General features: G+C 47.6%; 2 protein-coding genes across 3 annotated transcripts in view; both read left to right on the forward strand.

The window, feature by feature from the left end:
• The first annotated feature begins 10,006 nt into the window (after positions 1-10,006).
• The window catches only part of RASGEF1B (RasGEF domain family member 1B), a 525,540-nt gene continuing 522,011 nt past the window's right edge, over positions 10,007-13,535 (forward strand). The window contains exon 1 of one of the 2 annotated variants that reach the window (XM_081095426.1): positions 10,007-10,273. In XM_081095426.1, the coding sequence (XP_080951552.1) occupies positions 10,205-10,273 (69 nt within the window). In that variant the 5' untranslated portion in view covers positions 10,007-10,204. The remainder of the gene's footprint in view (positions 10,274-13,535) is intronic. The other variant, XM_081095427.1, reaches the window with a different exon arrangement.
• LOC308522222 (succinate dehydrogenase [ubiquinone] iron-sulfur subunit, mitochondrial-like) overlaps positions 10,054-13,535 on the forward strand; it is a 409,251-nt gene continuing 405,769 nt past the window's right edge. The window contains exon 1 of the mRNA XM_081095482.1: positions 10,054-10,273. The gene's annotated coding sequence lies outside the window, so the exon portion shown is untranslated. The remainder of the gene's footprint in view (positions 10,274-13,535) is intronic.

A 13,535-nucleotide genomic window follows, 5' to 3' on the forward strand; every position in this document is an offset into this window, starting at 1 on the left:
CTTATATACTTTCCTTGACCTGCTCAACTGAACTAGGTTGTTCCCGCCCTGCCCCGCTATATCCTGAGTCTGTCTCCTCACTCTGCTCTCTTCTTCCTCTTGGCACCCATTATCCCTGGGTACCTGAGTAATGTCTGCCTGTCTCATCAGAAAGTAAGCTCCAGGAGGGCAGGGGCTGTGTCTCTGACTGCTATACCCTCAGGGTCAGCATTGGGTGGAGATTCAAAACATACTTATTGAATTAATGTCTTCCTTTCTCACCTTTGGCTCTGCATATAGAACCCGAGCCTCTATAAATGCAGAGCTCTTCTATGCTTGCTGCATATCATAGATGCTATATTCCAAGAGATGCAATATTTTTTCACATTTCTGAAATAAGGATACATATTAAAAATATATATTTAACTAGGTAATGGTTACTACCCATCAAAGCTGCTACTAATTTAATGTATGTTTATTTGTAAGTTTGTACATGTACCACTGTCAAGTTAAATGCCAAAGAGTGGAGAAACTAAATTTCTTTTTTGGGATCATCATAAACACAAATAAAAGTAAACAAAACTTAAAAATTAAAAAATAGAAGTTATAAAATGTCTTTGTACATCCTACCAGATCATTCTGTGTGTGCACACACCCCTCAGTGGGATTTAGTGTTCTAGGGCAGTGCTTTCCTGAGCAGCTGACCCCCTGGAGCTGGTTAACAGGAAGGCTCTGATTTGGTAGGTCTGTGAGGGCCTGGGATTCTGCATTTCTAACCAGCTCCCAGGCGGTGCCAATGGAATTGGTTTGTGAACCATACTTTGCTTAGCTGTCAGGCATCTTGCTGCCCAAATATTCATAAACCACAGAGATTTAGATGCTCAGATTAAACAGAGTGATGTGGCACTTCTATTTTTGGGGAATAATTATCTTCTGTCTCATGGTTTGCTGTTTCCAGGTGTATGTGACCTTCACTGTGTCGTGGAATGATTGCCCATTGGAAAATATGAAGTGAAGGACAGCTGGGCAAGGTGAACGTTTGTTGATTCTTCATTTCTCTTAGCCTTTAAAATCTAATAATCCGTTCTTGTTCCTCTGGAAAGATGGCAAAAGCACACCAAGCCCCATGAGCAGGCTCTATGCTGGGTGCTTTTCCTGTGCCATTTCCTTTCAGATCTGGCTCTAATGGCAGAAACCAGTCTGAATACAAAGAGATGTGCTATGGTGTGCGTGCATGCATAAGTGTGTGTGTGTGTGTGTGTGTGTGTGTGTGAGAGAGAGAGAGAGAGAGAGAGAGAGAGAGACTGGCTCAGCCTTCTCTTCTGACCCTCTGTCTGACCTGCCATTCCCGCTCCCTGTGCTCAGGGATGCGGTGAGGATTTCCCAGTTAGTGACAGAGTCTGAGTGATTTGTAGGCATTTTTTGTGCTGATTGTCTTGCCCTCTAGGCATGAGCTGTGTTGTATCAGGAGGGCAAGAGGGTTCCAAATAGATTTAATATTCCTTGTATACGCTTCAACCATCTGTCTGCCAGCTTTCCGTGTGAGCATAATATATGTTTACGGAATCAAACACAAAGAGCCTGGCTTTCCCCTCTTTTTCCTTTCTCTTCAAAGCCTTTTAGTTTGGATCATTTGAGTTTTCCTTGTTTTTTGGGGGGGTAGGTTACCAGGGTCACCCTCTTTACAATTATATTTGCTTTCATTTTATTTTCAGATGCCTGTGGCATACTTAAATAATTGCTTTTTCTTTTCTAATCCCAGTTACCAACAGAACTATGTGCTTGAAATGAATAGGTGTCTATGAGATCTTGTGATGCACCCATGTGGTGCTTGGGATTAAATCACAGGCATCCCCAGTGGGTGCAGATTAGACCCTGGACATCTGACAGTTCTTCCCAGGACGAACCTGAAGGCTGTTTTACTGACAGATGAAATTTAACTTATTTCTTCCTTCCAGGGAAGTCCTGTGACTATTGATAGGCTTGTTCTACTAGCTGTAGCTCATTGTAGGACTGAAGTTATTTGGATGTTGGTTGTCTTTGACCTGGAACCCTGTGTCTTTTAAGGCAATTGAAATATGAGGATCTTAAGCTCTGAAAGAGGTGAAAATAAATTAAGCCAATTGAATGGAGTTCTTAACTTAAAATCCCACTTATGCTAGAGAAATTTGGCAGCAGATTTGGAAAGCTCTTTAATTTACATGAAAATTGGGTGTGAACACGACTGGCACTCTCCCAGCATTACTCCGCAATCAGGTGTTGGAGTACTCCTGTGCAGGCCTGAGGCACAGGGGCCAGGATCCTCCTGTTCTGCTCATTTGCATTTAGTAGCACACTTTGCATTGTTTTGCATTGGACAGTGTATATTTAAAAACTGCTCCCTCTTTAAATTCATTTCAGATTCAGTTCTCCCTAGGGGAGGGGGTGGAGGGCTGAAAGAGCTCAATTCCGTCCTGCTCTTCCAGTCTAATGATGGAGGGAGGCAGGGGAAGGGTGTGGGGTCTGGAGGACGGCCTGGATGCCTGGCCAGGCTTCATCCCTCTATCGCTACTTGGCCTTGGGAAGGCAATGAGCATCTCTGTGTTGCATTTTCTTCAATCGCAAAGTAGGGATTTATGAGAGTGTTACCCGAAAGAGTTGGTGAAATCATCAAACATAATGATGTATAATAGTGTATGCAAAGTGCTTAGCACAGCACCTCCCCCACACTACCATGCTGGCTATTGTTCCCGTCCTTACAGAACAGAAGTGAAGGATGGAGAGAAAGGGCGTGTGGATTCCACATCCTGACTTGTGCTGTTCTGCTGTGGAAGATGTTTCTGAAACACACCTCTGCCTGTGGAGAGCTGACAGGGGAAGGGACAAAGGAAGCACAAATAGTGTGTATATTGCTTTGATTTAAATATGTGGCTGCTCTAGAACTCATGGAGCTGTGTGGCTGGATGGCAACCATCCCTTCCATTCAGGGAGGTACAGGACTAACCTTGCCCTCGCCTCCCCGCAACGCTCAGGTGTTTGGATGTGGTCTGACTTGGAGTCATCTTTGAACTGTGTTGGTTGTGAGAGTGATGGAGCCCTAGGGGGGACCTGTCTAGAACTTCTCCATCTCACTGAATATCGAATGCAGAGCAGACCTGGGCCTCCTGAACCAGCCTTCGGGAGTGGCATGCTTCTGGCCAGAGCCAAGAGCCTGTCCACTCACTGCCCCAGCTGTCTTTCATGTGAGCTGTCACAGATGTAGGCCACACCAACTGAGATGGCAGGCCAGTCAGAGGAGGGGTGTGAAGCAACGAAATGCAAACGGAAATGGTATTTGCCTCAAGCCCCTTCCGGGGTACCCTTCAGAGCTTGCGCTTCCTGGTGCCCTGTTTTCCACGAGGCCCCAGGCGGTCGTGTGTTCCGCTCTGTCCCTGCAGCAGCTCTGCTCTTGCGTGCTGCCTCCCTCTCTCTGCTCCATTGCTTGTGGTCCCTGTGGCCACCCTTGCTCACTGGGTGCTGCCGTGGTCCTGGCCTGGTGTTAGCCACAGCTCTACTTGCTGCTGCCCATTGGTGGGTGCACTTGGCCCCAAGGGCTTCATACTGATGTCCCACTTCTTTCCCAGGCGACTTTGGCCGACTTGAGCCGATGTTCCTTGGGTTATGGCGTAGCCTTGATGCCACTGTGGGTTGTGTTGTTATGTAGCATCAGTCTTCTCATTGTCATTGACATTGACTTGGGCATTCCCACCTTCACCGTGACGAATCAGGTCCTTTCCCGACAGCATAATGACTCTCATATTAAGCCCCAAACTGGGGGCGGTGTAGCTTATTCTCTTAGTCTCATATCACACTTACAATATTGCAACGGTTCCATTTATGGATTCAGTGTATCCAGACTGCACTTCTCATGGGTTACAATACAAGTTCCCTCCAGGACCGGGTGGAATATTGATAGTACAACTGAATGACTTACCCCTTAAAGAGCCTAACTTCATTATGTGCTGACCATTAGTCAGTATATTGGCCCAAACCTTGAAACTTCCCCACATTGGAATATGTTTCCTTCCTATCCTTGACAGCCAGGGCAGGGCTGGGAGGGTCAGGTGTATCTGTTTATTCATTGAAGATTCCCTGGCCATCAGGTTCAAATATCCTAAAATATTCTGCCAGGGAGCCCTAGTATAGCTTTTCAAATAAGTAAACCTTGGCAGGTCACAGTGCTAGGATCGAAAGTCAACATTCCTAGCTGTGATGTGGGAATGGTACCTCAAGGATATGAGACTGGGGATTGGGTTCTCCCCCCCTCCCCCCGCCCACCGTCACCTTCCTTCTTTCATTTTGCACCTAACTCAAAGAAAAGTACTGTTTTCCAGGGAAAAATTTCAGCTCTGGCATGATTTAGAGAAGACGTGAGGTTTTGCACAGTGGGCATGACTCCATGGAAAGGGTGTGGGCCATCAGGAGCCTTAGAGTCCGGCCCACTCTGCCAATATGACGTGTAAACTTGGGCAAACCCTTAACCTTTCTGTGCTTCTGAGTCTGTAAAGCAGGGTTGGGGCGAGGGAGCGGTGGATTGGACTAACTTCTTAAAAACACTCTTCTTTCGGATGGAATTGGGCTTTTAGCAACTAGTGATGGAATAGGCCTGGTATGTGTTAGGCCTTCCCACCCACCTCCTTGGTAAGGCAGAATGGGGTCCAGCCTGAAGCCACATGCTCCCTTTTCGTACCAAGAAAGAAGCAAAGCAAATATTAAGTTTCCATCAATAGGACTACTTGAACACAGATGATGGAACTATTTTCCCCCAAATTGTTTTGATTGCTGCCAGTAACTGCTATTTGGTACGAAATCCATTCAGATCATCAAAAGTCAAAGGAACATACAGTGCATGAAAAGATACTGTAATGGGCACCATTGTAACTACACGGTGTGTGATCTTAGCTGGGAGGCGGGAGGTTGTCGGATAACTTGTAATCCAGTTTTCTTTGTTATGAAACAGAATGTTACCATTGTGTTCCTTTGGGATAATAATTATAACACCTCCGACACATAGAGCGCCTTTCCCAGGCGGTGCTTACAGGGCTCAACAGACACCCCGTCAGCCTCGCAAACACAGTAAAACCTGGCTGGCTTACATTCCTCTCACCTGAAAGCTCCTATTAACCAGCGCTTCCCCTCACCCGTCCTATCGGGATAAATGACTTTTACGCTGGTGAATCTGAACAACCCGAGAGACACGGAAGTGCTTTCTGAATCATCAAAGAATTATGAACCCTTCGGTAGAGTTTCAGTGTTAACTGCGACTATGACAGCCTAATTTTTTGAAAAGTGGTAATCCATGTGTTGTAGAGACTGTAATTAGTGGAAATAGTTTATTAATCAGGCTGCTCTGTTTTCTGACCATACGTAGTACAGTATTTACAGTAACTGCAGCACCAGCTCTCCCTGAGAACCACAAGCAAAGTAAATGAAGGTGGTATTCTTAATGGATTGGCATAGAAAAAAATAGTACTCATTCTGGGCCAGTGATCATTTCCAGAGCTTTATTCTTCAACTTCTGCATTAGCTTCTAAACTAAAAGAGAAAATAGGTAAGTTTAAAAAAATAGATATTTGCTTTTTTATGACTTTGCCATTCCCAAGGTCATGGCTAATGTTCATAACTAGACAGTCAGCTCTTATAGCACAGATGAGTGTCTTTAAAATCAAATTTTGGATGATATTTAGTAGAGCTGCTTCACAAACAGAGATTTCTTTTTTTTTAATAGATTTAGTTGTGTTAACTGGTCCATTCTAGATATTTTATTAAAGGGATAAGATCTTAAGTCAGTTAAGATTAACTTGATAACGTTTTTAAATGTCCAAGTTATTAATGATGGGATCTTTAAAAAAAAGGTATTAGCTAAAGTTGGTGTTTTGCTCAAGTTCACTGCAAAGAATAGAAAATTCAGGAATGTGTAAGCAAGAAAATGAAAAGAATCCATTATTCTATCACCCAAAGACAATGCCTTTTCATACATTTCCTTTCATTTTCCTCCTATGTATGCATGTGCATATTTTACAAAGTTAGCCCATACTACATGTATTGTATGCTGTCCCCCACCACCATTACATAAAGAAGACTTTCTAGGTCAGTAAACAGTCTTTTAAAACTAAAAATGTCTATATTTATGAACCATAATATATTAAAACAATCTCCTGTTGTTGAATTTTATATGGTTTTAAATTTGGGCATATAATGCTGCAACAAGTCTCTTTGTTTTTCAGGGGGCAGGGGTCGGGGGGCAAGGAGGGAGCTGGGCCTCTGTCCGTGCTCTGTCAGCAGGTAGAGCAGAAAATAGACATGATAGTGGCAGACCTTGGAGAAGGTCTGGGCAATGTTCTTGCTCTCAAGGCTGAGTCGGTGTGTGTCTGCCCTTCAGAAATGTTTATTTCCTTTTGACACTGAAAGATTCAAGATGGCAGAGGGGAGGAGGCATAGAGAGGAAGAGCTCATCACAGGAATGAGTCTGGATTGCAAGTGAATGTGTAGCCTCCTAAGACAAGTATCATCACAAGAAAACGCCTCTGGTCACTAACAATCTCCACCAGTTCAGTTAGATTTTCTCATTTCAGATAGTATTTAAGAGAGCCTTTTCTACACCTAAACCACTAATTACATGTGGCAAGTGATTATCTGTAAACATTCCTCTGTTCCTCATTATTGGGACACCCCTGGCCAAATCCCACTTCCCTAAATAAGCGCTACCTATCTTTTGCCATCTTTCCACCACCCAGTGTCATATAAGAGCAAAAGTGCAGACTTGGTTGGCAGCTGTGCTAGGTTTGATTCCTGGCTCTGCCACTAACTTGCTGTGTTATTCCAAGTTACTTATTCCTCAAAACAATCATGGTAACCTAGAGTCTAGATAGCTCTCATGGTTTTCACCCCTGGGGTTACTTCTGTGATTATGTTATACTAGAGGCCCAATGCATGAAATTCGTGCAAGGGGCTCGGACCTCTCAGCCCCAGTTTCATCTGGAAGGTTGTCCAGAAGGACTTCCAGTCTAATTAGCATATTACGCTTTTATTATTATAGACCAGAGGCCCAGTGCATGAAATTCATGCACTCGTGGCAGGGGGGGAGTGGGGAGGGGGGGATGTCCCTCAGCCTGGCCTGCACCCTCTCGCAGTTTGGGAGCCCTCGGAGGATGTCTGACTGATGGCTTAGGCCTGCAGTGGGCCTAAGCCATCAGTCAGACATCCTTAGCACTGCCGCAGAGGTGGGAGAGGCTCCCGCCATCACTACTGTGCTCACCAGCCGTGAGCCTGGCTTCTGGCTGAGCGGTGCTCCCCCTGTGGGAGCACCCTGACCACCAGGGGGGCAGCTCCTGCATTGATGTCTGCCCCCTGGTGGTCAGTGTGCATCATAGTGACCGGTCATTCTGTCGTTCAGTCGAATTGTATATTAGCCTTTTATTATATAGGATTATGGGGCCAAACTTTGAAGATGCAATTAAGGTGACTAATCAGTTGACCTTAAACTAGGCAGATTATTCAGCTGGGCCTAGATATTATAATCATATAATACACAACCTCCTTAAAAAGCAAGAACTTTTCTCTGGCTGTTGGCAAAAGAGGAGGCTGGAGAGATTTGAGGCATGAGAAGGACTCAATGCAGTTGCTGCTTTGAAGATAGAGGGGCTCTTTCTCACACGAGAAAGAGCCTGGGTGAGCTCTAGGAGCAGAGGGCCAACCCTGATGACAACCAACAAGAAACAAGGACCTCAGGCCTACAGCTCCAAGGCATTGGATTCTGCCAACAACCTGGATGACATGAAGCTGAATGAATTTGGAAGGGGATTCTTCCCAGAGCCTCCAGATGAGAGCCCAGAGGGTTGGCATCTTGGCTTCTTCCACCTTGTGAGTTCTTAAGCAGAGAATCCACTTGAGCCAGTCCAGACTTTTAACCCACAGAACTGCAAGATAATAAAAGGGTGTTGCTTTAAGATGCTAAGTCGTGCCAGCAGTAGAAAACTAATACAAACCACATATCATAGCTACCTTTATTACTTTGCCCACTTTGCAAAGAAGGAAACTGAAGCACAGAGAAGTAAAGTCACTTGCCTGAAGTCTCACAGCTATTAAATGTCAGAACTGGAATTTAAATCCAGGTAGTCTTTCCCCGCAGCCTATGCTCTAACCCAGTGGTCGGCAAACTCATTAGTCAACAGAGCCAAATATCAACAGTACAACGATTGAAATTTCTTTTGAGAGCCAAATTTTTTAAACTTAAACTATATAGGTAGGTACATTGTTATTAACTTAATTAGGGTACTCCTAAGGCTTAGGAAGAGCCACACTCAAGGGGCCAAAGAGCCACATGTGGCTTGTGAGCCGCAATTTGCCGACCACTGCTCTAACCTATGGACACAGCCCCTGAGACAACTGCAGATACTCCTTGAATGTTAGTTTCCCTTCCATTTTCTTCCTAGTGTAGCTGGAGGGCACCCAGCTAGCACATTGCTTGATTTTGATATTATATTAAAACTAATTTAACACCTTTCCTGCCTATTTTGTCCCCCAAATTCCCTAAATTCAGAGTGAGTTTGCTGTGCCAGCTAGAATTCTGGAATGAGAATTAGGAAATCTGGATCCAGCTATTCATCACCATCTATCCAACCATCCATCTCCTATTTGGTCAACGCACATTTATAGAAGCTCCTGTACACCTGGAGTCTAATACCACGTGACTTGATGAAGTATTAGGAACTTTCTTAGTTCCGTTTTCCTTGCATATGAATTAGGTGATTTGACAAAACTTTTTCTAAGGCCTGTGCCACCAATCTAAGGCTTTTATAGTCCTTGTATGTGCTGACCTATGGATTTGACAAGGTAGGGCAATGTTTCTCAGAGCCCAGCCTGAGTACCTCCTGCATCAGAATCTCCTGGGGGCCTAACAAAAAAGCAGATCTGGTTTGTTCGTTTATTTATTTATTTATTGTGAATATATTTTCATTGATTTCAGAGAGGAAGAGAGAGGGAGAGAGAGAGAGAGAGAGAGAGAGAGAGAGAAAGAGAGAGAAAGAGAGAGAGAGAGAGAAACATCTATGAGAGAGCATCGTTGATAGGCTGACTCCTGCTAGAGCCCACAGCCTGGGCCTGTGCCCTGAACTGAATCTAACTGACCTCTTGGTTCATAGGTCGATGCTCAACCACGGAGCCATGCCGGCCAGGCCAGATCTGGTTTTCATAAGCTCTGCAGGTTATTCTTATGCGCACAAAAGTTTGAGATGTACAGCTATAGGGAAGCTACGTAAATATGTAACATAGGTCTGTGTCCTGAAAGCAGCTCTCTTATTAAAAGACAAGCCTGATGGGATTGGAAAGAACAACAGGGCTACACTTGCCTGCGATCAGGCTCCTGGCCATGCTCGCCCTCCGCCCTCCATACCCCACTCCAGCCAAGGCCACGGAGGCCAGCGGTGACGGCGATGATGGAGCAGACCTGCCCTAGCCCCACATCTGTGCCTGCCCCATTCAGTAACAGGGGTTCACAGGAGGAGTTCCCCCTCCAGGCGTCAGGAGCCGTTTCCCTTCCGAAAGGGAGGGTGGGGCTGGCGCTGGCCGGCGGGGCGGGGGCCCGGGGGCAGCTGGCGCCTCGCAGCTGTAACTCGCCCGGCTCAGGCGGCAGCCGGAGCAGCGCCTTTCCACCTGCCTTCGCCCCGAAGGAGGGGAAACTGGGGAAGTGCGTCAGCCCGCGGGCTCGCCAGGACAGACGCTTCCCCGCTTCGCCTCCCGCTCTCCCGCCGAGCGGCAGGCCTCGGCTCCAGCCGAGCGGTGTCGCTGGAGTGTCCGCGGCCAGGGCTGGGCCGCCGGGTGCCTGCGCCGCGGCGCTGCGCTCGCCGCTGCCCTTGCCCGCGCGGCCGTCGCCCTGCGGCGCGTTGGCCTCCCCCCCTTCTACCCCCAACGCGCCCGCCGGCGGGCCCTCCCCCGCGGTGGCAATAGCGACATTCAGCGCGGAAGGCTAGCGGACCGCGGGCGGCGCCCGATCCCGCGGCGCGGAGGCTGGGGCGGCGGGCGGGACTGCGCGCACCTCGCACCCCGGACTGCGGCGGACGGGCAGCCGGCGCGCTCGGTCCCGGCCCCGGTCTCGGGCCGCTGCGGGGCAGCCCCCCAGCCTGCGGGCCCGACCTCGCCTCTCGGGCTCCTACAAGGGGAAAGGACGGACCCAGCGCTTCGGAGGGACCTGGCTCGCTACTCGTATATGGCAAAGTTTCTCGCCGAGCTCCTGGGCTGCACGCTGCCGAGCAAGGGCGCCTCTCCCATGTTTGAGGTAGGTGGCGGGGTGTGTCCCCGCAGCCACGCCCGTCTGCGGTGGCGGCGGCCCCTGACCGGGCCCTGGGGTCCCCTGGAGTTGGCACGTGCCGGCTCACTTGTCTGCTCTCCACCTGGAGGTCGGGGTGGGGCAGGGACAGGACGGCGAGGAGACCTGAAGCCTGAAGTCGCTCCTCCCTGGACTTCAGTGAATCTTTTTTTTTTTTCTTCCCTAGTTGACAGGTAAACACATTTTTTCCCCCCTGTTCATCTGGACGAGTTTTTAGAGTTGGTTTTTACCTAAAATAGCAGGAATGCTTGAAAATGAGCAGCGTCCCACAGTCCCTCTCAGCTGCCTACCTTTTTCTTCCTTTTTCCTTTTTAATTTGAAAACACAACAGTAATATCATTAGGGTCGGCAGGTTCCTACCTTCCTGCCTCCTCCAGCGACGGCCCTCCCCCAACCTCCAGCACACACACACCCTCAAAAAGTGAACTCCTGTCTTCTGTGCGTGCGACCCAGTGGGGATGAGAAGGGTTAAAATAGGATTCGCCGAGTCAGGTGAGCAGATCCGGACTCTGAAGGCAGGTACATCTAATTGCTCCCCCGTGCCCGCGATGGCAATGCGGCTGCTGTGAGCATCTCAGCAAGAAGTTGTTTGGGAGAAAGCTGGCTTGCGTGTCCTCCTGGGACATGTCCCTTCCTGTAGTGCCACAGTGTTCTTTGTCTCTATCCAGCCGCCCTCCCAACAGGCTGCCTGACCACGAGGCCGGGACCAAGGGCCCTGGCTCCGGCCCTGGCCGGGTGGACCAGTGTGTGCTTGCCCGGCACTGCTCACTCAGCCCAGGGCCCCGGCCAGCCCAGGGCTCGCTACTCCGGGAGCTGCCTCAGCCCTGTCTGTCTGCAGTTCCCCGACTGGCCAGAGAGGGCAGCACGTGGTCTCTTCCCTCCTGGGCGCAGGAGTTGGTTCTTCAGCAAGAAGAGACTCTTCCTCTCTTCCCTGACTGCTTGCTAGTCTTTTCACCTTTGGCAGCTGTCGGTGTTCTTACCTTCTGAGCTCCTCTGGTCATATTCCTTTGATTTTGGAGGTCAGATCGCCCAACGATAATCTCTGCTGTGTTTTTAAGCCGGGAGATCCCCATGGAGCTGGGAAACAAGAGCAGGCTGGCAGAAACCAGGCTGAAATGCTTGGACACTTGGTAGCCTGGAATCTAAAAAGGAATGAAGAGCCTGAAAAAGGCAAGGTTTCCAGGCCTGCAGCTGAGATGAGCCGTCTCCTTTGACGGGGAACATCTCTGCCTGCTTGCTTCTCTGTGATGTAAATGTTAGGCAGCATTTGGGGACTCTTCCAGGCATCTGGGAGACTCCTTTAAAATTGCTTTTCTCTTCAGCTTTCTCTTCACTTATATTTGGATTTTTGTTCCTAAATTAACAAAACCCATGCCACACGGGGGATTGAACCCGCAACCTGGGCATGAATAAAAATATATTAACACCCCACCCCCCCCAAAAAAAAAAACAAAAACCATGCCAGGCAATTTTGGTTGTATGTACTGCGTTTTGGTTGTATATAAGCCTGTTTTATCGTCCAACCAATAGACACCCCACCTTGATTTCTTAGGATAATTGGCTCTCAATCATGGATTTTTGGAGAGGGCCTTATAAACTAAGTCAGAGACATAGTTAGACAATTAAGAAAATGAGTAGCTGTTCTGTCTTTGAAGAGCTCCAGGGAAAGGGAATTGCCTGTCTTTGATAACTCCTTACACCTTGCTTTGTGTATTTTCTACCCATCTAAAAACAGGAGCTACTGTAGCATCTGCTCTCTCCTGTCTACAAATGCTTGATTCAGTGTTGGCGGAATCCACTCCACCCAGGTATCACTTTTATCAGGGTTGTTGGAGGAGTTAAGTGACTGCCCCTCTCCTACCTGTGAGGGAAAATCTGTACTCAAAGAGATGAATAACTGAGTCAGGAATGTGTTTTGAGGATGCTTTCTTCTCAGGTGATAACGCCTTCAACACACTCTTACTCATGAATGAAGAGGCAGTTGTTGAGTTCTCTACATCTGGTGGGAAGAGAAATGTATAAGGAAGATATCCCTAAACCTTTAAAAGTATTCGTTTCCTAAAAGCGAAAGTGCTAGGATAGGAGAAATTTTTATGCAGTTTTTCATTTCCCCCAAATGCTCTAATTCTAGCTTTGGAGGTAACTTTAGTTTCAGGGAGGTCAAGAGGAGAGATGGGTATTTTCATAACGAGTGGCCTTTGGTTTTATTTTGGTTAGGAGGTGGCCAAGAATGCAGTTTCTTCCTACACAGGCCCATTAGGAGCTTCTGCCTGGAAGAGGACCGAATGCAGGCAGGATCTCCTCTGTGTTTGCAGCTGTCTGACAAGGGAGGGTGGGCGACAGGTTATGGGGAACACAGGGGCAGAAAGCCACTATGGCTGCAAAACAACTCCAGCGCATTCCCTGCCGCAGCATCCTCAGAGGCTAAGGACAGATGGTGTGCATTTGAAACACACAGTAGGCTTCGCGATCATTTTGTTAACCTTTCCTTTCCTTTTTCTTAGTACAGTGTTTAAGTTTACAAACTAAGTCTTTGAGAAACAATTTTAAAATTTCAAGAGAAGAGCGAAGTGGGTAAACTTATTCACCCCAGCCATGGCAGTGCCCTGAACAGGGGCTAGACTTTGGAATAATGATTGTGCCTCACCAACACAGAGCTCCTGCAGAAAGAGTGAGCTTGCCATGGATTCTGATGTCTAGGGAGGTAGGATATTCTAAGCACACAGGTCAATGGTTTCAGACCAAGCTGGTCCTACTTGTATGTCTCATAAGCTTGGCTGGCTGGCTGGCCTGCCCTGGCATCCATTCCTTCCCCTTCAAACTCTGACATATGAACTTGATCCACATCCTCCAGCCTCAGTGTTGCTTTGCAATGCGCCTTAGTGATGGGGTCCAAGACAGGAAGTGGCAGGAGAATTATATAGATAGAGGCAAGCTTTTTCTCCTTCTAGGCCCCTCATCCTTAGTTTACAAACCTGCATTTTTGAATTCTACCATCCTTCATCATCTTACCTGGTGGGCCCCTTTCAGGAGCCATATCTTTTGGGCAGAACACATCTGGCTTTACAGAAAAGGGACATTGAATTCCATGCCACTGTTCATAGATGTGGTCTCTAGAATTGTCATACCTCATGTCTACTCTATTCATTTCCACATTCTGTTTTCTGTTTCCAACAGTATTGCCGCCTAATTGTGACAATAGCTTTATTTT

Source organism: Myotis nattereri, assembly GCF_964212035.1.
Source record: "Myotis nattereri genome assembly, chromosome: 1".
NCBI classification, from domain to species: domain Eukaryota; kingdom Metazoa; phylum Chordata; class Mammalia; order Chiroptera; family Vespertilionidae; genus Myotis; species Myotis nattereri.